This window comes from Scyliorhinus torazame, chromosome 17 (genome assembly GCF_047496885.1).
Source record: "Scyliorhinus torazame isolate Kashiwa2021f chromosome 17, sScyTor2.1, whole genome shotgun sequence".
Taxonomy (NCBI): Eukaryota; Metazoa; Chordata; class Chondrichthyes; order Carcharhiniformes; family Scyliorhinidae; genus Scyliorhinus; species Scyliorhinus torazame.
In genome coordinates, this window is record NC_092723.1 from 33,453,934 (window position 1) to 33,481,251 (window position 27,318).

General features: G+C 46.8%; 1 protein-coding gene across 1 annotated transcript in view; it reads left to right on the top strand.

Annotated features, from left to right (window-relative positions):
* elapor1 (endosome-lysosome associated apoptosis and autophagy regulator 1) overlaps window positions 1-27,318 on the top strand; it is a 217,408-nt gene that overhangs the window by 64,619 nt on the left and 125,471 nt on the right. The window contains exons 3-5 of the mRNA XM_072480299.1: window positions 13,666-13,852; window positions 16,710-16,857; window positions 22,057-22,140. Coding sequence (XP_072336400.1) covers window positions 13,666-13,852; window positions 16,710-16,857; window positions 22,057-22,140 — 419 coding nt within the window. The remainder of the gene's footprint in view (window positions 1-13,665; window positions 13,853-16,709; window positions 16,858-22,056; window positions 22,141-27,318) is intronic.

Genomic DNA, 27,318 nt, shown 5'->3' on the forward strand with positions numbered 1-27,318 from the left:
TAATGTTCTTGTCGGATGGCCTGATTTATAATAATAATCTTTATTGTCACAAGTAGGCTTACATTGCAATGAAGTTACTGTGAAAAGCCCCCTGTCGCCACATTCCGGCGCTTTTCGGGTGCAGAGTTCGAGGACGAAGGCTAGAGGCTCATCATCAGCCTTAGTCTCAGCAGGAGCCTGGTGTCCAGTAACCCTCTGAGTGTTGGAGACCTCGGCTGTCACTGCCTGTGCCTTCAGTGTACCCCTGGCTGTGAGGTAATTTTAAGATTGCAAACCCGGTAACACGAGTTTGCACCATTGTATATAGTTCTTAATTTTGTAAGTGTATGTTGAATCAATCCTTCTCCAAGTCTCATAGATTGCATTTGCACTCATTCGGCTATAAAATGTCGCGGTTTTATAAAGTTCCAGAATTTGCCGCAGTGAAATCTCATCAGGATCATTGCTTGTATAAATACTCACATTTTTACCACAATGAGCAGTCTATAATTCCATGTCTGCAACATCGGGCAATGCATATAGTTTGCGACACTGCGGTCTAGCCAACACACCTGTCAGCCTATTTTCTCAGGCTCTGGCCTCGGGAGAAGTGTACATCGAGGTTATTGATTTGAATGCTGCTGTTGCACTGATGTTAGTTGTGTGTGGATGCACAAGTAGTGAGCGCTACTCACGTTATATTCATATGTCCAACGTGTAATTTAGAATGACTTTTATTTTCGGAACCTGTTTATGAAAAATGTATTGTCAACCCTCGAAGTTCATAGACTTCCACACCTCCCTGCAGGAAGGTACGCTGTCTGAGTTTTAAGGTTGAATGTCATTCCTTGGTTGTTTCTCACTGTGCACATGTGACAATGAACGAGGCAAGTAAGGATTCAACTGCAACCTTACATTAACTGCAAGTGTTTTAGGGTGTGTATGTAAGAGGTGTGTGATGAATCTGCTTCCTTACCTCCAGCAATCTTTATTTGGACCTACACAGTTGCTTAGTGGGGTTTCATTTGTCCCTTGGGTAAAAAAGTTCAGCGTGTCAGTCACTTTCAAAGCCATGGGAATGGAATGCCTGCCAAGTCGGACAGCATGGTAGCACAGTGGTTAGCACAGTTGCTTCACAGCTCCAGGGTCCCAAGTTCGATTCCCAGCTTGGGTAACTGTCTGTGCGGAGTCTGCACGTTCTCCCGTGCTTGTGAGGGTTTCCTCCGGGCGCTCCGGTTTCCTCCCACAGTCCAAGGATGTGCAGGCTAGGTGGATTGGCCATGCTAAATTGCCCTTAGTGTCCAAAAAGATTGGGTGGGGATATTGGGTTACGGGGATGGGTGGAGGTGTGGGCTTGGGTGGGGTGCTCTTTCCAGAGGCCGGTGTTTACTCGATAGGCCGAATGGCCTCCTTCTGCATTGTAAATTCTATGATTCTATGATTTTAAGTTCTTGCAACATTTATTCTTAATAATAATAATCACTTATTGTCACAAGTAGGCTTCAATGAAGTTTCTGTGAAAAGCCCCTAGTCACCACATTCCGGCGCTTGTTCGGGGAGGCTGGTGCGGGAATTGAACCCACGCTGCTAGCATTGTCCTGCATTACAAGCCAGCTGTTTAGCTCACTGTTCATGGAGAAGGTGGAACATGCGAGCTGCCACATCCCAGACAAGTGTCGTGGGGTGGGATTTTCATTCCCTTCGCGATGTGTTCTGCAACTGCCGAGGGCAGCTCATCACTGGCCAGTGGCAGGATCTTGTCCCACCGTTGTCAATGGGGTTTCCCACCCCTTGCCACCACAAAACCCGTGGCAGGGGTGCGCCGTAGCAGGACCGTAAGATCCCGCAAACATGAGCGGCCAGAAAATCTTGCCCATTATCTTTCTTTGTCTCCTTACATATGCAGTGTCTTTTGTATGCCCTTGGTTGTGTTACAGGTCTTTGTTAACTTTGCCACTCTTTGGGAGCTCTGGAACGTCCTGGGGCTTTTGATTGTTTGATCCTCCTTCCTTTTTTATGTGCCTCTGTCAGGAACAGATGGTCATTCACACCAACCAAATGTAGCTTCTAAATGTAATGGATTCTCACATGATTACGCACCATTGGTAAAGAAGCAAACCTCCTTCAATGGGCATATGACTGTCAATTTGAGACTCAGCTGAGCCAAGTCCTCCATGGCTTGAGCAAATAATTAATAGGCTGCCCAAAATAGTAGTTCTGAACTCCTCCCTCATGCCTTGACACACCTCCCACATTGTTTTCTTTTCAAGCTTGTTTTTCCAACTGCGTCATTAATCAGTAAAGGCAAAGATGGTACTGCTAACATACACATGTGGCCAACACTTTCCAGCCTCCTCCTTCACCATAGAAATTTCCTCCCATCGTCCTCCGCAGTCACCGTCTCCTAATTCCCATTCAATCTTTTACTATCCAGCCTCGTCCGTTACCCGTGACCCCATCATTGGTCATGTGGGTATTCCTGTTTTACCCTTTTTTGACTTCAATGCTGATGTCCATGCCCTTCTTTCATTTGACCCCTTCCCTGCTCAATGCCGCACGCACCCTTATTTTCAGAGACCACCTGCTCTCCTCCCCATTCCATGAGACCACCCAATATGCCCCCATGACTTTAGATTTATTGACTTAGCAAAGCCCAGATGCCTCCCCTGAATTTTTAAAATGTATTCACAGAATGTGGGCATCGGTGGTTAGGCCAGCATTTATTTCCCATCACTAGTTGCCCTTGAGAAGGTTAAACTACTGCAGTCCCTGAGGTGTAGCTACACCACAATGCTGTTAGGGAGAGAATTCCAGGATTTTGACTCATCGACAGTGAAGGAATGGCGATATATTTCCAAGTCAGGATGGTGAGTGACTTGGAGGGGAACATCCAGGTGGTGGGGTTCCCTTGTATCTGCTGCCCCTGTCCTTCCAGTTCGTGGTGGCCGTGGTTTTGGAAGGTGCTGTCAAAGGAACCTCAGCCTAACATTGTCACACTCACGGGATATACCTTACAGATACTGTCCTAGATACACTATCACCATCCCTGGGTATGTCCTCTCCCACTGGCAGGACGGACCCAGCAGAGGTGGCGGCACAGTGGTATATAGTTGGAAGGGGGGTTGTCTTGGGAGTCCTGAGCATCGACTCTGGACCCCATGTCGTCTCAAGGCCTCAGGGCAAACATGGGCAAGGAAATCTCCTGCTGATTACCACCTACTGTTCCCCTCTAAGCTGATGAATCAGTACTCCTCCATGTTGAACACCACTTGAAGGGAGAATGTACACTGGGTGGGGGACTTCAATGTCCATCATCAAGAGTGGCTCAGTAGTACCACCACAGATCGAGCTGGCTGGGACCAAAAGCACTTAGCTACTGGACTGAGACTATCATGTGGTGAGGGAACCAACAAGAGAGAAAAATATATTTGACCTCATCCTCACCAATCTGCCTGCCGCAGATGCAACTGTCCATGAGAGTGTTTTCAGAAGTGACCACCGTACTTGTGAAGACCATGGGCGGGATGTACCGCCCGCGTTGCAACCGAAAAGCAGCGCGGCCAAAGAAACATAAAATCCTGATGGGACTGGAACAGCTGGATGTGGGAAGAATGTTCCCGATGTTGGGGACGTCCAGAATTAGGGATCATCACCTCAGAATAAGGGGTAAGCCATTCAGGACTGAGATGAGGAAGAACTTCTTCTATCAGAAGTTGGGAAATTGTGGAATTCTCTACCACTGAAAGCTTTTGGGGTCAGTTTGTTGGATATATTTAAGAGGGAACTGGACGTGACCTTTGAGGCTAACGCGATCAAGTGTGTGGAGAGAAAGGGGGGGTGGGATACTGAATTTGCATGATCAGCCATGATCATATTGACTGGTGCTGCAGGCTCGAAGGATGAATGGCCTACTCCTGCACCTATTTTCTATGTTTCTATGTCAGAAGATCCCTCTTCTGGGTTTTGCCCGGCCCACCATGCCTCGCGAGATCACTGTCTGGCAAATCTGCATACCAGAGTAAGATAGCTAGGCTCACTCTAATATGCATTCCCGAAATCTAACCAAGGCATAGGATGTAACCCCTTTGCCTAGGGAATCTTGGGTGAGCGCTGTCCAGTGCTGGTCTCCACAAATGGGGACCAGACAGAACTTGGGGAGGGCAAGGCAAGGACCTCCTTTTGGATGAGTTGGGGCTTTGGAGGGGGTGGTTTGGGGTCACGGCGCGATTGAGAGATCAGGGCGCCATTTTAAAATAGTGTCCTGATCTCTCCCTTCACTAAGGACTTCCAGTGAGCAGAGCTCCTCAGTACAGAAAACGGGACTAAGTGCAGCCTCAGCCGTGCATTCCCCACTGAGGCCCTTAATCTACTTGAATGGACGTTCAATAGTGTCGTGTTTCTCAGCGCCCCGAGTGCCAGGAAACACTTGGCTAATCACACACGCCGTGGGATTCTGTTACCATTCAGATAGATCGCGTCCGAAGTCCCATCTTGACATTGAGGATACCCTCCATTGTATTGCGTGGCACTACCAACGGGAAAAATGGAATAGACTTTGAACAAACCTAGCAGCTCAAGACTGGGCATCCATGAGGCACTGCGGGCCATCAGCAGCGGCAGGATTGTGCTTAACCACAATCTGTGACCTTATGACCTGGCATATCCCCACCCTACCATTACAACTGAGCCAGAGGATCAACCCTGGTTCAATGGTGTGCAAGAGGGCATGTCAGGGCATACCTAAAAATGAGTTGTCAACCTGGTGAAGCTACAACACTGGACTATTTGCGTACCAAACAGCATAAGCAGCAACTAACAAACAGAGCTGAGCAATTCCACAATCACTGGATCAGATCTAAACCATGCAGTGCTGCCACATACAATCATAAATGGTGAAGGACAATTAAACAATGGCAGAGGAGGTTCCACAAATATCCCCATCCTCAAAGATGGGGTAGCCCAGTACATCAGTGCAAAAGATAAGGCTCAAGTGTAAGTAACATTCTTCAGCCAGAAATGCCGAGTGGACAATCCGTCTCAGCCTCCTCTGAAGATTTCCAGCAAATAGATGTCAGTATTTAGCTAATTCAATTCATTCCATGCGATATCAAGAAATGGCCGAAGGCACTGGATACCTTAAAGGCTGTGGCCCCTGACAGTATTACAGCAATAGCATTGAAGACTTGTGCTCCAGAACGTGTCAAGGCCCTACCCAAGCTGATTCAGTGCAGCTGCAACACTGGCATCTACCCGACCCATGGAAAACTGCCCACGGTAGCACAGTGGGTAGCACTGTTGCTTCACAGCACCAGGGTCCCAGGTTTGATTACCAGCTTAATCTTTCCCAGCTAAAGATTATTATTATTATTATACACAAAAGACAGGACAAATCCAACCCGGCCATTTACCGCCCCATCAGTCTCCTCTCGATCATCAGTGGAGTAATGGAAGGAATCATCAACAGTGATATCAAGCGACACTTGATCTGCAATAACCTGCTCACGGATGCCCAGTTTAGATTCTGTCATGGTCGCCCAACCCCTGACCTCATTACAGCCTTGGCTCAAACATGAATAAAAGAGTTGAAGGCCAGAGGTGATTGCCCTTGACATCAAAGCAGTATTTCACTGAGTATGACATCAAGAAGTTCCAGCAAAACTGGAGTCAATGGGAATCGGGAGGAAAACTCTCCGCTGGTTGGAGTCATACTTGGCACAAAGGAAGATGGTTGTAGTGGTTGGAGGTCAATCATCACAAATTCAGGATATCACTGCAGAAGTTCCTCAGGATAGTGTGTTTTGCCCAACCATCTTCAGCTGCTTCATCAATGACCTTCCTTTCATCATAACGTCAGGAGTGGGGATGTTTGCTGGTAACTGCACAATGTTCAGCACCATGATCAACTCCTCAGATACTGAAGTAGTCCATGTCCAAATGCAGCAAGACCTGGACACTATCCAGGCTTGGGCTGACAAATGGAAAGCTACATTCATGCTGCAGAAGTACCAGGTAATGACCATCTTCAACATGAGAATATCTAACCATTGCCTCTTAACATTCAATGGCATTACCATTGCTGAATCCCCCACTATCAACATCCCTGGAGTTACCATTGACCAGAAACTGAACTGAACCAGCCATTATAAATAAAGTGGCTACAACAGCAGGTTAAAGGCTAGGAATCCTGCAGTGAGTAACTCATCACCTGACCCCCCCAAAAGCCTGTCCACTATCTACAAGGTGCAAGACAGGAGTATAATGAAATATTCTCCCTTGCCTGGATGAGTGCAGTTCCAAGAACACTGAATAAACTCAATAACATCCAGGACAAAGCAATCCACTTGTTTGCTACCCCTTCAACAAACATTCACTCCCTCCACCACTGACTGACGAACAGTGCCAGCAATATGCACCAAGATGTACTGCAGGAATTCACGCTGTTTGACTAGTCTGTGAGACAGTTTTCCCAATTTTGACACAAGCCTCCAGATGTTAGTAAGGAGGACTTTGCAGGGTCGACAGGACTGGGTTTGCTGTTGTCGTTACAGATGCCTGGGTAAATGCTGGGTGGCCCGTGCAGTTTCATTCCTTTTTGGTTCCTTTGTAGCAGTTGAATACAATTGAGTGGCTCACTCGGCCATTTCAGAGGCCATTTAAGGGTTAACCACATTGCTGTGGGTTTGGAGTCACACGTAGGCCAGACAAGGTAAGGACGGCATGTTTTCTTCCCAATAGGGCACATGGGGTTTTACGACAATGGGTTCATGGTCATCATTTAGGTTTTGATTCTGGGCGATGGAAATCAAGTTAGGCGCGGGGGCGGAGAATTCACTTTCTCGCCGAAATCGGGCCCGCCGCCGGTCCGGCGATTCTCCAGGACCCGACAATTGGCGTGATCGCAGAGTACAACGCGTGGCTGGGAGCCCATTGACAGAGACCAGACCAGCGATCCTCCGCTCCCGACCGGCCAAGTTCCCGACGGGCATGGAACTAACCACCTATTGCAGGTCGGAATGCTGGCGTCCGCGGCCCTGGTTGCGGGCGGAGAAATCGGACATGGGGGGGGCGGGGGGTGGGCCTTATAGGCAACCGAGGGTTAGATCCGCGAGGTTAGATGCTCGGGCACGCAGCTAATTTTTGTGTCTGGCTCCGCAGTCCGAGTCTGCGATGGAGCTCGGCGTGGCCGCTGGAGGCCGCTGCCGTGCACATGCGCAGACTCCAAACCGGAGGTGCGGTGGCCCGTATCCGCAGCTGAAGCTACTTGAATTACTCCAGGTCCCTGCTAGCCCCCTGCAAGGCATTGAATTAGCTGATCTTTTTTCCAGGAATCTCTGGAGTAAAACTGCAGTGTTTTACGCTGGCATGGTTTTGTGAAGGCCACGAAGAATCCAGCACGAGTTTTAAGGATACAAAGTAATAACATTTATTTACAATAACATATATATATATATATATTTATATATATAACAGCAGCAGCAACCTCCCTTGCTGCACACTCCTTCCTGCTGGTTCCAAACTGGCCAGCTTTATTTATACTTGGAGTTTACTAATGGTTTCTCCGCCCCCCTCATTGGGAAAGCTCATACTCCCACAGCATTGTGGGATTGTCATTAGTCCCCAGCCAATGGTAAGCAGGCAGGTTATAACACATGGGAACATAGTCCCATTTTGGGACAATCCAGCCCCAGATGTTTTATTGAATTTAAATTCCGCCAACTGCCATGGTGGGATTCAAACCCGAGTTCCCAGAGCATTAACCTGGGGCTCTGGATTGCTAATTGTGCCCTCTGCTTCCTTATACCATACCACAACCCTCCAGGACAAAACCCCTTCAGTGACTGACCACATCCTACATACATCTCTGTACATAACCATCACTGCCCAGAACCCATCCCCCCACTCTCCCCCACAAGCTGTTATTCACCCTCTGGCCCTTGTCTTTCCTTGTCCTGCCTGCAACTTGCCCCCCTCTGGTCCTCCTCGCTCCCACCCCGCCCTCTTGCCTCTGTGTCACCCTTCCCCTCTGATCCAGCATCCCATTCGTAGCCTTGGCACAGCTTGTGCTACAGACACCCGGTATATACCAGCGATGGTGTGAAAGGAAGGTGAAAGCAGCATCTACTGGCCACCAACTTGTGGATGAAGTGAGGCTCGTCAGGTGTGATATACACTCATAAAACAAAACATTCTAATTAGACGCCGACGGGAACTTAATTTGGAGGGTGAATGTGATTCCAACGGGTTGGCCTTTCAGTGAGCATTCATGAGATGCTAATGAATGCAAGTGAAGTTCATAGAATCATAGAATCCCTACAGTGCAGAAGAAGGCCACTCGGCCCATCGTGTCTGCATCAACCCTTTGGCCACCGTACCTAGGCCTAAACCCCCATTCCTGCAACCCCACCCTAAGGGGCAATTTAGCATGGCCAATCCACCTAACCTGTACATCTTTAACTGTGGGAGGAAACCGGAGCACCCGGAGGAAACCCACGCAGCTATGGGGATGATGTGGAAACTCCACACAGCCAGTCACTGGAGGTCGGGATCGAACCCAGATGGTGCTGTGAGGCTGCAGTGCTCAGCACTGTGCCACCCTGCCGCAGGAGTTCCCGACATTGCTCAACCCTTTAAGCTATCGTGAAAGCTTGAAGTGGAAAATTCTAAACTAATTTTCTGCTGGCAGGAAAGTGACATTTTCATTTACGCCGGATTGAATGCCCCAGCCCATCACAGTTGCCACTGCGGATGGGTTTGAAGATTCTGCCCAGTTTGCTGCTGTGCTGATATATTATTATGAAATTACTTGGCAAGGAGGTGAAAGGATTGTTTATTTTGCCAGGCAGTTGATTCTAACGACGATTGACCTCGGACAGTAGAGATAACCTTCTTTTGAGATTTGAAATTTACATTGGCCCATTTTGATATAAGGACCTTGCAAATGACTTTGCCCTTGACAACACTTTGCTGGCAATGGCTCCAAAACATATTCAGCTGATGCAGCACTATGGAAATGTGTGGCAGAGGATTTCAGCAGATTCATCTCCAGCGCGGTTCAAATTATATAGTAAATCCTTGTGTGGCAATGTTTCAGTGTCGATCAGCCAAATGTGAATTTCGCACGGAAAAAATTCCGAGTGCTTTTACGCCGTAGTTTTGCCGAAGCATTCTAGTCGCCTGGAATTTCATGGAATGGCGCAACTTGTAAAATGACACCAAAATCTGAGACCACGGTTTGTGAACGGATTCTGAATTCCCTGCTGCTCTACACATGTCAGAATGTAACAACCAACACAAACCTTCAGATCTCCGCATAAACAGTCAGGACCCCAAGAAAGCAAAGATTTGCACCATATTCTCCCTCTAAAGTCCCATTTTATGTATCAAAGTTAAAATTAAAGTTTGAAACCATCAAACTCAATTATGTACATTTGGATCAGCACGTGTAAGAACATATAATTAAGGGTACTTTTCAATTTTTAACGTTGCATTTTCTACTCCCGTAAAGTGCATTGAGATGTACATTGAAATTCAAGACAGCGAGGGGGAATAAAGGTCAAAGAATGGGCATAAATGCAAGAAATTTGCATTCTCTGATCTTTTGTATGGGCTTGCAGCAATATTCCAGTGTGACCGAGAATGTTGGTGATCGTTCTGCCAAATCAGCAGGAGAAGATTTGGGTAGAGCATTAACTCACCGACAGGCAAATGTCCTCAATGTTTTGCATTAAAAATTGGCATTTTGGGGTTTAAACCACGTGATGCAGTGCGGGAATCGATGTTTTTCTGATGTCAAAATGGCGTAGGCGGATACAGCCGCCCTTTCAATATGGCAGCCTGATCCCTGTGAAATTTCTTGACCCGGTGCTCTCCAAGGCACTCTCAGCGGCGGTGAAAATGATATCTGCCAGCATTATCCGTGTTATGGATCAAAGGCTCAGTGTGTTGATTCAAAGTCTAAGTGCTCATGAGGCTGAGTTGCAGAATACCAATAAAAGGACTGATGAGATGGAGGAGGGAATCCTGAATGTCGAACATGCTGCTTCCTCAGCTGAAGCTCATATTCATTCCTTGGAGAACCAGCTGTGTGGTATGTCAGAAGTTTGGAGAACCGAGTCGGAGTCGTCGGTCTGCCTGAGGGAGTGGAGGGTAAGACTCCTATTAAGTTCTTTGGCAACTGGCTGCCATGTTTTCTTAAACAGGATGTAAGGCTGGGCATTTCAAGTTAGATCGGGCACATCATATCTTTTCTGTGAGGCCAAGGGACCATCGACACCCCAGGCCTATAATAATTTGTTCGCACAATTTTAAAGATTGGCAGAAGGTCCTGAGATAGCAAAGCGTGGTGGGACCTGGATCCACAGGGGAGCAAGGACTTCCTTCTTCAAGGACTTTTCAGCAGCTAAAGCATTGAAGCTTTGATGAAGTTCAAAGACAACTCAAGGCAGCTGGGGGAATCATGTTATGCCTTACCCTGCGACCCTAAAAGTTACATTCGACAACTCGGTTAAGTATTTTGATAATCCAACTACAGCCTTGACCTTCATCAAGTCCATGAGGGACAAGGATTTGGACATGTTTCTCCTTCCATTTTGTGAGAGACTTGCAGGCCTGGATTCTCAGTTCCGGAGTCTACGTGCTCCCATTAGCGGAGAATTGGGACTGGTCTCCGCTGGCACTCGGACTGGTGCCAGGATGTGGGTCACAATCCTTGGCCTCTGCATGGTGGGGAGTATGCCGGATTCCATCTAATTTCCTGGATCTGGCATCCATTTTGAGTGGGTGACCCGATCCCAGCACCCAGCAGTCAGCCCCCCCCCCCCCAACAACACAAATCTTTGTCCCCTCTTCAAGGGGGTCATTCCATAGCTGATGTGGCTCTCTGCTTTGCCAAGTGACAGAGCGGTGGTCTCCTAAAGGTCCTGGAGGTTTGGTGGGTGAAGGATGCAGGTGAGGATCCACCGCACCAGGGTTGCACTTGGCCATACTTACACCAACGCCCGCCCAGTGGATTCCCTTCTGTGGGAGTCAGAGCAACATGTGGTGGGGGGCTGTAGAATCTGTGTTAATTGCATGCTGATGCACGCAGATTTGATCCGCAATTTGCATTTCCCCATCAGCACGGAGTAGGTAGCACGCTGCCCGGTGTGGTGGAGCAGAGACTGCTGTCAGCTAGAGTCGTAAGGGAGATCAACCAAATGATCAGTTCATTTATTTGGAATGAGAAAGTTTACTAATGTTCAAGGGCTAGGGGAGGTCTGGGTGTCCTGAACATTAGGCTGTATCAACTGGCTACACATCTTAGGTTCATAAGGCATCGGGTTAGGAATGACCCGATATCCATCTGGCTCGATATTGAAGCAGACCAGTCTTATCCTCTGCAGGTCTTGTTATTTTATGGAGACATTAAGGCAGGTTTTGCGAAATGTGATAATCCTATTATTAATACGATTACAACGTGGAGATTGGTCCGCCAATTAGAAGGAAGATCTAAACTGACTTCCGCTCTCTCTCCCATCCAGGGCTGCCCAGATTTTCCACACGGTCTAATGGACCATGGATTCGATGCACAAAGAGATAGAGGCATTTGTCGGCTGGGATACATGGTCAGAGATGCTTCCTTGTCATCCTTTGAGCGGCTATGCCAACAATTTGACATCCTGAGACACTTCCTTTTTAAGTATTTACAACTTTGAGACTACATCCTTCATAAGAAAAGTTTGTGCTTTGACTTCTCTATTTCCCCTGTGGGAAAAATGCTGAATTCCTGGAGCAAGTTCTATGATACTTTTAATTCTTGATTCTGCATTAGCATGCTGGGTGCCTTGCTGTCTTGAGAGAAGGACTTCACAATCAATGTTAATGAGGAGACATGGGGTAACATATGGGATTACACAAGTAACATTTCTATTTGTAATAAAATGAAAGAGACTCCGTTTAAGATACTGCACCATTGCATATCACTCCTATTCTTAGACACAGGTTTGATCATGTTATATCCGTGATGTGCCTAAAGTGCCTGGTAGTCGAGGGTGATTATATATACTGCATATGGACCTGTGTTAAGATTCAATTCAATTAGTCTGGTGTAGTCAGAAAACTGGAGAGGATTTTTGATGCAGCCTTAGAACCTTGTCCTATGATCCTGATTCTGGGTCTTCCAGATGGGAGAATCATTGATTCTAATGAAAAAAGGCTGTAAAATATCCTGACCTTCGCAGCTCTGAAGTATATCTTATGCTCCTGGATTAGCGTCAAATGCTCTTCAATTCAAAACTGCGTAGGCTAATTATGGAATGCAGTCCTATGGAATTCCTGACTTCTGAGTCTGATACATTCGTAATGTATGGGACCCCAATCTTGATTTTATAGGCTCCACCCTGGCTCACTTGCTCCTGTTGGGTTTTCCATGAGCTAATACATTTTGTTAGCCTTAGATCTCGCAATACATGAAGGCATGTGGCCTGGCCTCCAACACCACCACCAATCCCCTCCCACTGCTGGCACATCAGTTGATCTATTAATCTGTTGTTGAATTGATCCAGCGTTAAAACTAGAGGCGGTGGTTCCTTCAGTATATTGGGCGTAATTCTCCGGAAACGGCGCGATGTCCGCCGACTGGCGCCCAAAACGGCGCAAATCAGTCGGGCATTGCGCCGCCCCAAAGGTGCCGAATGCTCCACATCTTTGGGGGCCGAGCCCCAACCTTAAGGGGCTAGGTCGGCGCTGGACGAATTTCCGCCCCGCCAGCTGGCCGAAAAGGCCTTTGGTGCCCCGCCAGCTGACGCGGAAATGACATCTCCGGGCGGCGCATGCGCGGGAGCGTTAGCAGCCACTGACGGCATTCCCGCGCATGTGCATTGGAGGGAGTCTCTTCTGCCTCCGCCATGGTGGAGACCGTGGCGAAGGCGGAAGGAAAAGAGTGTCCCCACGGCACAGCCCCGGCGGATCGGTGGGCCCCGATCGCGGGCCAGGCCACCGTGGGGGCACCCCCCGGGGCTAGATCGCCCTGCGCCCCCCCCAGGACCCCGGAGCCCGCCTGCGCCACGCCACCTTGTCCCGCCGGTAAGGTAGGTGGTTTAATCTACGCCGGCGGGACAGGCATTTTAGCGGCGAGACTTCGGCCCATCTGGGCCGGAGAATCGCGCGGGTGGGCCCGCCAACTGGCGCGAGCGCGATTCCCGCCCCCGCCGAATATCCAGTGCCAGAGACATCAGCAACCGGCGGGGGCGGGATTCACGCCAGCCCCCGGCAATTCTCCGACCCGGCGGGGGATCGGAGAATCTCGCCCATTGTTCTGAATTTATCCTGCCATGCTTGCTCCTACAGTTGTAATAACTCTTGTAACAATAATAATCACTGTACCTGTTTTCCATTGATGTTTTTTGTTATTTTGTTGCATTAATTTTTAAAAACTGAAAAAAATCTAATAAAAATTTTTTTTTTGAAGATTGCATTGCCATATATTTCCATGCGATTGTTTAGATGTACGTTTCCAGGTTATTCCGAATTTAATGGTTAAATCTGCAAAAGTTTTATTTTAGTCTGTTTATAATTATGATAATTGAAGAGTAATCTTTACAGATACACACTCGTCAGTTGAAACAATGTACTACATTTCCTTTAGATTTTACTCTTTTTGCAATATCCTGTCCAAATATCTGATATTGGTTTTGTACATTTCTGCAGCTTTTTCCTGTGGATCTGGTCAGTTCTTAGACATGAGGAACCAATCATGCAAGGAATGTGTTGCTGGTACTTACTCTCTCGGCACTGGCATTGAATTCCGTGAGTGGGATAGGCTCCCATCAGGATTTGTCAACACTGGGACAACTCTAGACTCTTCAGACAATGAGTCAACTGAAAATTGCACCATGTAGGTACATTTATGTATAGACTAACAACAGCTTTTAACAAACTACAGGGAGAACTGATCCTTACCTCCTGAACTCTAATATTTATTGATTACAATCTTTAGTTGTAATATGTTATGCATTGCATTGTTACAGTTTGATTACAAGGTGAATTGCACACGTATGCATGTGATAATGGGAGTCTTGCAGTGTGTTAAGTTTTTAAAAATCACATCAATACAATGTTACAGTCCATTATAAAGGATGTAATAGCACAGCATTTAGAAATACATATAATAATCAAGCAAAGTCAGCATGCCATGGGGGCGATTCTCCAGGCCCCGCGTCGGACCGGAGAATCGGCGCAACGATGCCCCGACGTCGGCGCGCGATTCCCCGAGGTGCGGAGAATCGGCGCCATTTGCGCCGGCGTGTTTGGCACGGCGATGGCCGCGGGCCGCTGGAATCGGCGGGGCCGCCGATTTCCGGCCTGGATGGGCCGAGCGGCCGCGCCGATATGACAGAGTCCTGCCGGCGCCGTTCCCCTCTGGTCGCTGCCGGCGGGAACTCTGCAGGAACAGTCGGGGGGCGGCCTGTGTGGGGGGGGGGGGGGCGGGGGGGGGGGCTCCTTCACCGGGGGGGTGGGGGAGTGGGGGGGGGGGCCTCCGATGGGGTCTGGCCCACAATCGCCCCACCGATCGGCGGGCCGGCCTCACCCCTCCGGGCCTACTTTCTGGCTAACCAAGTCTCCCGCGCATGCGCAGGTTGGCGCGGCCCAACTGCGCATGCGCGGGTTGGCGCGGTGCCCATTTGGCACCGCAAAAGGAGGCTGGAGTTGCGTGAACCGCTCCAGCGCCGTGCTGGCCCACTGTGGGGGCCAGAATCGGTCGTACCAGGGCCCGGTTCACACCGTCGTGAAACGCGATGGCGTTCACGACGGCGCAAACACTTGGGCTCCATATCGGAGAATCGCCCCCCATGAAGGGGAAATCATGCCTGATCAATTTATTCAAATTCTTTGACTTGTTAATGAGCAGTATAGATAAAGGGAAATCAGTAGATTTCCAAAAAGTATTCAGAAAGGTACTGCAGAAAAGGCTCCTTAAAGGTGTTGGGTATCGTATATTAGCATGGATAGAGGATTGACTAATTAATAGAATACATAAGAGGGGCATTTTCAAGATGGTAACCTGTAACTAGTGGAGTGCCTCAGGGATCAGTGCTGGGGCCACAATTATTTACAATATATATTTATAACTTAGTCGAGGAAAGTGATTGCTCTATTGCCAAGTTTGTGGGTGACACAAAAATATATGGGAAGTCAAGTGGTGAGGATGACACAGAGTCTAAAGAGGGATATGGGCAGGTTAGCTGAGTGGGCAAAAACTTGGCAGATGGAATATAATGTAGGAAAATGTGAAGTTATGCACTTTGGTAGGAAGAATAAAGGAGCTGAATATTATGTAAATGGAGAAAGATTACAGAAAGCTGCAGCACGGAGGGATTTGGGGGTCCTTGTGCATAAGTCACAAAAAGCAAGCATGTAAGTTCAACAGGCACCAAGTGCAAAGAGAAGAACATTGTATTGAAATCTCCACCGGGCAATCCTCACAGTTCTGCTGATAGCTGATAATGAGTGTTTGAGTCATACAAACTAGAAAGATTTGAGGTCCGTTTTTTATGTCTGTAAAATAGGTTAAGAGTGAGTTGAAATCTTGCCATTGATATTTCATCCCATAGCTAATCTCACTAAAGTGGTAGACAAGTTAAAACTGGTAGAACGGGCTAGAAAGGTGAAAATCAGTCTGGGAAATTGTAAGTCCTGACCTTTGCTGGAATCTGAGAGTTTGGGTGTCAAATAAGGAATCAATTTGATTTGAGGGTGTGGTACCACATGTCTGCTTCTTTCCCGATCACTCACTAATGAGTATGATTGTCCAGCTAAGATACACTGTGTTACTGGTCGTGGGTTCTGTGTGTTCTTGCATGAATGATGAGCCCGATCCTAGAGCCGCATATTCAACCGCACACTTGGCAGGTGTTTCCGGAAGGTAGGTCTGTCCTTGGACTCTAGATCACTTGTATTCCTTTCTCCTGCTCCTTTTCCGGGCCTCATCTTGCCAACGGGTGTCCTTGAAGAATTGTGTCCCTTCAGTGAGGAGGTTCCTTCAAGTAGGTCTGACTGAATAGCCATCTCACATTGTGAAAGCTCATTTATGACTAAGGAACATTTGATAATTCGACTAACACTCCATTAATACCACAGTAAACATGAACACCTTTAGTGAGAGAGAGGAAGGAAGAAGCCTGGTGAGATACCCTCAATTACGACTCAGGAGAGAAGATTGATAATTCAAAGGCTTTAATTACCAGAGAACCAGACAGCTGCCGAGAAGTGTGCTCACTGCACGCTGCCCACTGAACGTTACCTTATATACAGTCCCCCAGGGTTCCAAACCCGGTCTTAAAGGGGCCTACGCATTAAAGGTACATGTGTATACAGATATCATTCATCACACCTGATGAAAAAGAGAACGAACAAGTCCTTTTTTTAACTGCGTGCCTCTCCCTATCCTCAAATGAATCAATTAACAAGGACCCTGTGTTCTAAGCATAGAAAATGATAGAGGATAAAGGTTACACCTGCTTTAGGAATAAGTGTGCTTATTAGTTTCCTTATTTGCTCCTATATCTTTAGCTATAGTTGCCATTTGTAACAATCACTTCTGTTCAAACAGCCCTTATAGCAGTACAATTATCAGTACCTGTTTGTTTGATTGTACAGATATTGCAGCTCACAGATTTGTCTGTTATTGCTTTCAGCTTGCAACAGGATAGGACGATGTTAAAATGGAAATAAATGTCTATCTATTTTAATAGGTCAAAATGGACTTTTAAAGGTGATTTCCTAGCATCTAACAGCGATGAGTGCACAGCTACTCTGATGTATGCGGTGAGCCTGAAACAATCAGGCAGCGCATCTTTTGAATATCAATATCCAGACACCAACTTATACTTTGATTTTTTTGTAAGTAATAACAGCTGTATGTTCAATAATGTCATGTATAGTTCATTTGTACAGTGTTGATTTCTTTGAATATACCTCTGGAGCAGAAAATGGTCGTCATTGGCCTCAGAACCTGTATTTTTATTGCCCTTCATAGGAAAGTAAAGGAACCACAGAAGAAGGGAACAGCCTTAGCGAACAAGAGTGAATCCCACAATAGTGCAAAGGGGATGCATTTGTTTTCAAAATTTACTGAATTTAGAAACAAAATTTGTGGCATTTAATTTTTTAAATATTTTTATTCAACTGTTTTCATTTATACACAATAGAAAGACACAGCAACACAACCAATCAGAATATCCAACCCCCAATAATTTGTGGCATTTAAAATAATATTATTGTTGTCCTAGTAAAGTAATATTAATTATATAAAAACAGTGAAGGATGAACACAACCCTTTTGACCCATCAAAGTTCGTCCAGTGTTATCTTAATTCTCCTGATCCAGCATCCAATTGCAATTTCAAAACAAAAGCTACAGAAAAATCAGGCATAATCTATTGAAGCTACAGCCTTCATCTCTTTCTGGGCAGTGCACTTGTGTAGCACCTAGGAATCTTAGTAAAATTAAAGTCAATGGGTGGGCAAGGGATGGTAAACTTCTCCAGTGGTTGGAGTGTTACTTAGCACAAAGGCTAAATTGAAGACCAGCCATCCCCGATCCGGAGTGCTCATGGCATGTTTCTGGAACCATCACAATTATTGAATGGTAATAATGTTACAATTGTGCTGTCAATTGAGAATGTGAAAATACCCAAAAGGTCAACCAATTTCCATTTTCTAGACAATGGGAATCATTTATTTTGAATTCTACCTGCCTCGGATAAAAATTAAAAGTTTTATGTTTACATGGTCTGTAAGGCACTATTTCTCCCACTTAAACTCCTATCAGTTATTACAATTTGAGCTAATTGCCATTACGCACTCTGGGAAAGTTAGACAAACCTGCTCTTCCTGTCAGACTGAAGCCTGATTTCAAGAGCTCGATATCTGGGACAGTGATGTTAGAGGGTAAACATTGAATCATTTCTAATGCTAATGCAGGCATGAAATGATTGGGTCAGAGTATGTAACAGAAATAAAATAGCTTGCATACCAGATGTTATTATAAAGACTTTGCAGAAGCAAGAATGAAGCAGCTTGGAAACATAACAACTGCTGCCCTAATAAGAATTATTGGTTCCCAAGCAACCAAAGTGTTAAAGCATAGTCAATTTCTTTAGAACCTTTGAACGTGAGCCCAATGACAAACCTACTTGAGAAATAAATCATGTTGAACCACTGTGCACAACCATAGAACATGATGTACCAGCCTGCTTCATATGTCTGCTGTCCATGTCCAAAGTAGGACAAAGATTAAAAATTACATACTGCACAATTAATCAAAATTGTCAGTCACAATAGTTGTCTAAAAACACAGCAAACCAGGCCTTCACTTCTGTAAATGTATGAGCAAAATTGTTCCTGCCCGACCTCTGTGGAGTTCATAGTGAGCTGGGGGGGAGGGGGGGGTGGAGGTGTGGGGGGATGGAAACAACAATACGGCAGGGAGTGAAAAATCAGTTTCCCGATGGTGGGAAATGACAGCAGGAACAACATCTGGCACTGACCACCATAGCTAGATAATGGCAGTTCGCCATTCCTGCTAAACACCACCGGGAAGACGGTTCATATCACATTTTCGGGGTTTAAATTAACACCCAACCGGAATTGTCCCCCCCCCCCCCACCCCACCAGCACGTGTGATTTGGCGCGTTTTCCCCTGGACTCTGTGGCGCAAAACACTCCTGCTTCCCACCCCTGCCACGGGACGTAGGCCCAGAATGGACTATTCTGTCCATACAGTCTATTCAATAATTAAAGTGCAGTTTTTCTCATTAAATTGTTTTTTGGAAATGCCAAATCGTTCATGTATGATCATCAACTATGGATGGGGTAGTATCATTGCAATTTTGCTGGACGAGTAATCCAGAGGCCTGAAGGGATAATGGGGAGAAATTATTTCAAATCCCCATCATTGTAGCTGGGGAATTTAAATGAACTAAATGGTATCAGTAATAGAGGCCACAAAGCTACCAGATTTTCATAAAAACCCATCCGGTTCACTCGTGCTCTTTTAAAAAACGCCAGTCTGGCCTACATAGAAGTCCAGATGCACGGCTGTGTGGTTGACCTTGGACTGCCCTCTGAGATGGTTTAGCAAGCCAATCAGTTAGATTCAAGAAGGTACCATGGGTCTGGAACTCTGTTCCTCAGAAGGTAGTGGAAGCAGACTCTTTGAATGTTTTCAAGGCAGAGCAAGATAGATTCCTGATTAACAAGGGGTGAAAGGTTATTGGGCTGAATCAGAAATGTGGGGTTGAGGTTCCAATCAGATCAGCCATGATCTATTTGAATGATAGAGCAGACTCGAGAGGCCGAGTGGCCTCCTCCAGCTCCTAATGTATGTAAGATGGTGTTCACCACCACGCCCTTGAGGGAAATTAGGAATGAGTAATATATTTTGGCCTTATCAGTGATGCTCCTGTCAATGATTTGCTTATGGAAGTTTACTGTGTTGTCAAATTTTTGATTTTAAGCAATGTTTCCTGGGGGTCTATGAAACCAAAATTGTTAAATGGGGACAGAGAGGAGCTTTACCCCTGAATAAATTATAATGGTGTTTCCAGTATCTGTCAGATTTATTTCTAGAAAATCCCTTCCTCTTGTAGTTCATGTTTTCTCCGCAGTAGATTTTACGCCTGTGACACCTGCTTTGCTGAGCAGTTTCTGGTGCACGTTGAGCGACTTTTTCTTTGTGAAAAAGCTAGTCTTTGTCAAGTATTTGCAAAGTTGGAGTTCTCGGTTGAAGATCAGACTCTGGGATGTGTTTCATAGAATTTACAGTGCAGAAGGAGGCCATCTGGCCCATCGAGTCTGCACCGGCCCTTGGGAAGAGCACCCCACCCAAGGTCCACACCTCCACCCAATCCCCATAGCCCAGTAACCCCACCCAACACTGCGGGCAATTTTGGACACTATGGGCAATTTATCATGGCCAATCCACCTAACCCGCACATGTTTGGACTGTGGGAGGAAACCGGAGCACCCGGAGGAAACCCACGCACACACGGGGAGAATGTGCAGACTCCACACAGGCAGTGACCCAAGCCGGGAATCGAACCTGGGACCCTGGAGCTGTGAAGCAATTGTCCTATCCACAATGCTACCGTGCTGTTCATCAGCAGTAAGCCCACGGTAGCATAGTGATTATCACAGTTGTTTCACAGCTCCAGGGTCCCAGGTTTGATTCCCGGCTTGGGTCCCGTGTGTGCTCCGGTTTCCTCCCACAGTCCAAAGATGTGCAGGTTAGGTGGATTGGCCTTTCAAAATTCCAATTAGTGTCCAAAATGGTTAGGTGGGGTTACTGGGTCACCAGGATAAAGGGGATAGGGTGGATGCGTGGGGGTTAAGTAGGGTGCTCTTTCCAAGGGCTGGTGCAGACTCGATGGGCTGAATGGCCTCCTTCTGCACTGTAAATTCTATGATTTTATGAAAATTCAGTGAACTTAGTAGTGTTTAGTACTTAATGTCCAGTACGAGTGACATTGACAAAGAAAATAAAGGCTTTGAGGAAGGATTTGGTCTAATTGTAAAACAGCCTTTTTGCTAGCCGATGTGCATCTCTCCTCATCATTCTCAGAGTCACTTCTTAATTCCCTATACTTACATCAGTGTGATGGTTAATGTGAGAAAAACAAAAACAGAAAATGGTGGGAACATTCAGCAGGTCAGTCGACACCTGGAGAGATAACAGCTAGTTTGAGGTTTTCAGATGTGGACAACAGACGCAACTTACCCGCTAAGTGTTTCCAGCCTTTCCTGCTTTTGCTTCAAATTTTCAGCCGTTCTTTTCTTTTTGCAAAGTTTGTTGTAGATTGCATTGATACCACCCAGAGACAAGGTTGCCATGTCCCAGAAAGTAGGTTGTTCGACAAAATAGGTGAATTCCAACGCTCTGCTGCCTCATTGTGTTCTGCAAGACTGGTATTCAGTTAAGTGTGCTGCTAAAATACGTTATTAAGTGCCTACTGTAGTGAAATATTAAACTTTATACAGAAATAACATGCGATTAAGAAAGAAATAAAAAGGTCTGATGGCAGATGGCTATAAATATGGTCCACGTGTGAGCTTCAGCTTGAAAACCTATGAAGAGGTCTAAAATGTCAATAGGAACAAGAGACTGCTTATATATTCACATGCAAACTTATGTACAGTAGTGAAACAGACATGAATTAAATGTGGAATAATGTCAAAAAGACTATTAGAAATCCTCCAAATCAGTGCGAGTCACCAAAACCCAATGGAAATATCACATTTGAGGTTATTGCCAGCAGAATACCATCACAGTTAGTACGAGCATCATTTCCCCTTTAACACCTCCCAGCATGCGGGAGCAATATCTCAGGTGATGAAAGTCTAGGTCAAGCCAAGCTGGGGGCTAGCAATATTTGGAGTAGTGGACGAACCGGGAGTGCAGTAGGCGAAAGAGGCCGGCATTCTGGCCTTTGCGTCCCTAGTAGCCTGGCGAAGGATCTTGCTAATGTGGAAGGAGGCTAAGCCCCCCAGCCTGGAGGCCTGGATAAATGATATGTCTGGGTTCATAAAGTTGGAGAGGATTAAGTTCGCCTTGAGAGGGTCTGCGCAGGGGTTTTACAGGCGGTGGCAAGCGTTCCTAGACTATCTCGCGGAGCGTTAGAGGAAGGTCGGTCAGCAGCAGCAGCAACCTTGGGGGAGGGGGGGGGGCGGGGACAGGACATCCTGGGAGGGGGAGGGGGGAATGGGGGACTGTCTGGGAGGGTGGATGAGCAAGAGATAACATGAAGGGTTGGGGAAACTGGCACGTACGGGTGAGGGCCAGTGTACAAAGCTGTGTAAATATATCATTTTGCCATGTATATATCTTGCTCTGCGCGATTTCTCTTTTTTTTTGTTACGGGGGGGGGTTATTGTTTGTAAGGGAGAAAAATTGTGTGAAAAACTTTAATAAATATATATTTTTAAAAAAACACCTCCCAGCATTTTAAAAAAAAACAAGAATTGCTGTTGACGAGGGGATCAGTAGTCAGGTTCATTCTGTACTTTATGGCACAAGCTAAATAAAGTAATTGTTTCTTCCCAGGTTCAGAATGATCAGTGTCAAGCAATGGGTGGTGAATCAAAATGGATAAGAAGAACAGAAAGGAATGAATGGGATCATCATACAGTAGGTGTTGTGATTTTAAAATTGTGTTCAAATACATTCAGCCCCTGTTCTTAGTCCTCCCTGTGGCTTTTTAGTTTTCACAAATATTTCTTGGGTATTGAAACTCCACATAATGCTCTAACACAAACTTTGGTTGAATTATGATTTGGCAAGATTGACCTTTTTATACCGACAGCACATTGCACTTATAAATTGTCTTGTTATTGATTATATTACTCCCTTATGTCTATTGCTGTTGGTTGATGCTGAAAGACGTTTTGCTAGAATAAAAGGGAAATGTCTGTTAATATTATGAATCATTGTTCCCTGCACTAAAAATATGAGAACTGTGTACTTCCAAGTCCGGCCTCCTGTTCAATCCCCAACTCCTTCACCTCACCATTGGCAACCGTGCCTTCAGTCTAAGCGTTGGGTTCCCAAAAGAGAAAATGCTGGAGAAATCTCAGCAGGTCTGGCAGTATCTGTCGGGAGAGAAAAGAGCTCATGTTTTGAGTCCAGATGACCCTTTGTCAAAGCATTGGGTTCCTTCCCCAAGCCTTTTTTTTGCCTTTGCACCTCTCTCAATGCCTAATTCTTTGCCCAACATCTGACTACCTGTCCTAATGTCAGCTTCTTTGGATAGGTGCCAATTTCTGCCTCACGATAGTACTGTAAAACAGCAAGGGAGATTTTAAAGGCATTGAAGGTGTTATATAATGCAAGTCATTGTTGTAGTTGTTAGGAAAACAAAGGTAGTTTAAAGAGTTTATATTTGTATTGTTAAACATTAGAAATATGGTATAGTTTTAAGTGGATTTAAATAATCTTTCAGTGCCTGGAAGGATGAACCTATATTTAGGTTTATGCTGGACAAAGGTGTTTGTATGTATGGGGGTTAGTTTCAATTCCAGCTATGATTCTATTGTGCTTAGACAGGGCTAAGACTCGAAGAATAAATATAACTAGTAGGGATTGGTTAGCAACTGGAGGCCCCTGTAAGGACAAAAAACTTTTAAGTTTTAGCTTTAGCTGAATTTGTTGGAAGTTGGAGATAGGTAGTGAGAGAGAAGGCAGCTCTCGCAGCTCTGGTTTTAGAAGACGAAAGGGGGAACATCTCTCTCAGCCTTGCCAGACGAAAAGCCTTACTGTGGAATACTGGTTAAGAAAACAGATGCCAAAAACCTAAAGTCCAGCTAGTTTAGGAAATTAAAGAAATGACGAGACGTTTCCAATAAGTCCGGAGTTAACAGAACAGAGAAAGTTGGAACCAGAACAGATTATTGTTTGTAAAGTTGCAGAGAATTGAAAAGACATTGGATCGTGAAAGGCCAGAACGATATCCATGGAATTCGTATAGTGCAGAAGAGACCATTCGCTCATCGAGCCTGCACTGACCATCTGAAAGAGCACCCAACCCAGGCCCACTTCTCTCCCTATCCCTGTAATCCCACGTAACCTGCAAACCTTTAGACACCAAGGGACAATTTAGCATGGCCAATGCACCTAACCTTCACATCTTTGAACTGTGGGAGGAAACTGGAGCATGCAGACATGGGGAGAACGTGCAAACTCCACATAGACAGTCACTAAGGTCGGAATCGAACCCAGGTCCTGACGCTGTGAGGCAGCAGGGCTATCTTATTGTGCCGCCGTGCCACATGTAAAAGTGAAACCTTAATAGAAACTGTGGAGGTAGAGCATATTTATGTATATTATTACTCAAGTGCCCCCAGGAAAAACACCCTTCCCGTCCACCCTTCTTCCCCCCCCCCGAAAGAGATGTCCCCCCCTGCTCCCCCTGCCGGCGCCGTTCACCCCTGGTTGCTGCCGGCGGGAACTCTGCGCGAACGGTCGGGAGGGTGGCCTGTGGGGAGGGGGGCTCCTTCACCGGGGGGGGCCTCCGATGGGGTCTGGCCCACGATCGGGGCCCACCGATTGGTGGGCCGGCCTCTCCCCCCTCGGGCCTACTTCCCTGCGCGGCCGGCCCCTGAACACTTACGCCATGTTGAGTCGGGGCCGGTGCTACAGAAGTCCCCGCGCAGGAACTGCTCCAGCTCCGTGCTGGCCCCCTGTGGGGGACAGAATAGGTTGTACCTGGGCCCGGTTTGCGCTGTCGTGAAACGCAACGGCGATCACGACAGCGCGAACACTTGGGCTCCATTTGGGAGAATCGCCCCCAATGTTCTTGCTGCTTCACAAGGATCAAAAGTGTACACTGAGGGGTGTCACGTGATTTGAGCGCGGGAACGGTTGCGTTTTCACGAGCTCCGGTTCTGTTCATCTTTTAATCTTTCTCACTGTAACTTCATCGCAGTGCTAATGTAAGCCTACTTGGTACAATAAAGATTATTGATTAAGTTATTATTAATCTTTTATTTTACCCTGTGCACATTTGAAATCTGCTTTCTCTTGGGGTACACGACTTGCGCGTGTACCTGGAGGTTTCTGATTGGGGTTTTGCAAAGAAGAGCTGAGATAAATTGTAAAAGTCCTTGTTTGTTCGTGGCGGTTGAAGTGGGCTGGGGTGGGGGTCCAGCTTGCAGTTCAGCAGTTGCTGCTAAGCGGCTCTCGTTTTGATGATGTGTGCATGGCGGCTTTCACGGATGATAGCCGCCATCGGGAATGTTGTCTTGGTTGAAGATCTCGTCCCTACGGTGCAGCTCTTTGGAGCTCACTTTGAAGAATAGCGAGGTACCTTTAGGAGAACGGTCTAGCCGCATGAGGGAATCCCTGCACGCGAAGGAGCCACTTTCCCCGGTGAGGGTTCACCTTTGTGCCATCAGGATTCTACTGCATGGTATGCCGTATTTTCCTGACAGGTTAGGGAGGTAGGGACCAGGCAAGATGCGTCCGTGAACCCGGACCCTAGCGAGAGATCGGAGGTGAGTTCTCAACTGAGTTCGAAAATTGACTGCGATGTTTTGGTAATCTTGATTTGGAGACTGGTTGCATCAGATTAGTGGAGCACAACAAAATCGATTTTCGTGCCCACAGATCAGTTGGGCCCGCCGATCGCTGGTTCTATACCGTCCTATTCTCGATGCTTGCTATGAAGGGTTGGTGCTGGTCAAGGCTGTGGAGAGATGGCATGGTGGAAGTGATGGTGCCTTGTGCTTCGATCAATGGAATCTTTGAGAGATGCTGAAGAGTCCTCGCTGATCCTAGTTTATCATTTACCTTCTCGAGCAATATGGATAGTGTCTTTATCCTGCAATTTATTGTGCAGTTCTTTTATAATGCTGGACGTTACTCCCTTTTGATTATTATGTTGATTATTTATTGTTGTCCTTTCTCCTATAAGGAAGTGCGTGAGATGTGAGCATGAGGGCGGGTGTTGTCAATTATCCTGTTCCAGCAAAATCATATTGAGTCGACTATTTGAAGCGCGATCTGTGTTTTTTGTTATTATGTCTTATAACCCTTGTGGTTGTGGAAGGGAGTGTTTGGTTTTTATTATTCCCTATCTTGTTTACATGTAAAATGAGTGGAGCTGCAGCAAGGTGAAGGGTGGATGGTTGGGGTTGGTAGGGTCAGATCAGTCCTCACTGAGATTGAGGATAGCCCATCAGTTAGAGCTAATACATGTTGGGGTTTTTGGGGGATTTTTTTTAGGGTACTTAAACTTAACAATCTGTGCCTTTATCCTTCGTTGGCCTGGCTAGTTCTGGTAGTTCAAGCTTCTCCTCCCTTTTTCTTTTTCTTCCTTTCTTGGGAGGCTCTGAAGGTAATAATGGGGAACACAGAGATGGCAGAGGCACTGAACCAATATTTTGCCCCTGTCTTCACGTTAGAGGAGAATAAAAAATTTCCAAGAACTGCAGTTAATGCAGAGGAACATTAGTGCAATAACCAGCACAAGGGAGAAGGTATTGCATCAACTATTGGGACTAAAGGCAGGTAAGTCTGAGGAGAGATTGAACAGCTTGAGTTTATTCTCGCTTGAGTTTAGAAGGATGAGAGGGGATCTGATCGAGGCATGCAAAATACTAAAAGGGATTGATAAAGTCAATGTAGACCAAATGTTCCCCCTTGTTGTGCAATCTAGAACAAGAGGTAACAGATATAGATATAGGTTGAGAGGCAGTAGATTTAAAACTGAGATGAGGAGGCACTACTTCTTGAAGAGGGTGGTGAATTTGTGGAACTCGCTGCCCCATCTAGTGCTGTGGAGTCCGAATCATCAGTTTCAAGAGAGGGATAGATATATTTCTGATTTTAACAAATGGTCTGGGCAGCATGGTAGCACAGTGGATAGCATTGTGGCTTCACAGCGCCAGAGTCCCAGGTTCGATTCCCCGCTGGGTCACTGCCTGTGCGGAGTCTGCACGTTCTCCCCGTGTCTGCGTGGGTTTCCTCCGGGTGCTCCGGTTTCCTCCCACAGTCCAAAGATGTGCAGGTTAGGTGGTGATGCACAATCAATGCTCTTGAGACCACGAGGAGTCATATCGATTTAGCTTTAATCAGATAGAACTGTACCCAGCAGCGATGTTACAGAAGTGAAGGCTGCTGGGACGGCATTGGATCTTATACCCCGCCTCTCAGGGTGGGGCTATGTACATTGCCCAATGGTAGACCCCGCGGTCTAGCCAATGGTCATTCCTCTCTCAGGTACCACAATACCTGGTATTACCACATTCACACCCTGTTAAAAAAAGAGCCAGCGGGGTGATGGCAAGTATTACTGTCACCTTTTCATGGTAGGACCAGGTATTGCAGGTACCATGCTATCGAGGGTTGCGGAGAAGGTTCTTGCGTTGTTAATTTTCTTCATGGTGCTGCAATCAGACGATCGGGCGGCCTGTTCGTCCTACTGGAGCGTCTAAGTTTCGGCCGCGATCCTGGTGAGGGCCCCGGCGGTAGTGACTCCGGGAACGTGGTGTCTTCCTCCCAGGCAGTTTCGTCACCCCTAGGCGGCGCTGTAGGGTCGAAAAATGGGCAGAAGGAAGGGGTGCCTGTAGGGGGCGTCGGTGCCTGCTCGGCTCTGGGTCGGGGTTCTGGCGGCAGTACTGACCCTCCGGTCAGGTGCGGTGGGGGGGGGGGGGGCAGTGGCTCGGGCACGCGTGGGACTCCGGCGGGCGCCAGGTCCCGGAGGGAGACCGTATCTTGGCGTCCGTCGGGGAACGCTACGTAGGCGTACTGGGGATTGGCATGCAGCAGGTGGACCCCTTTCGACCAGCGGGTCCGACTTGTGCGCCCTCA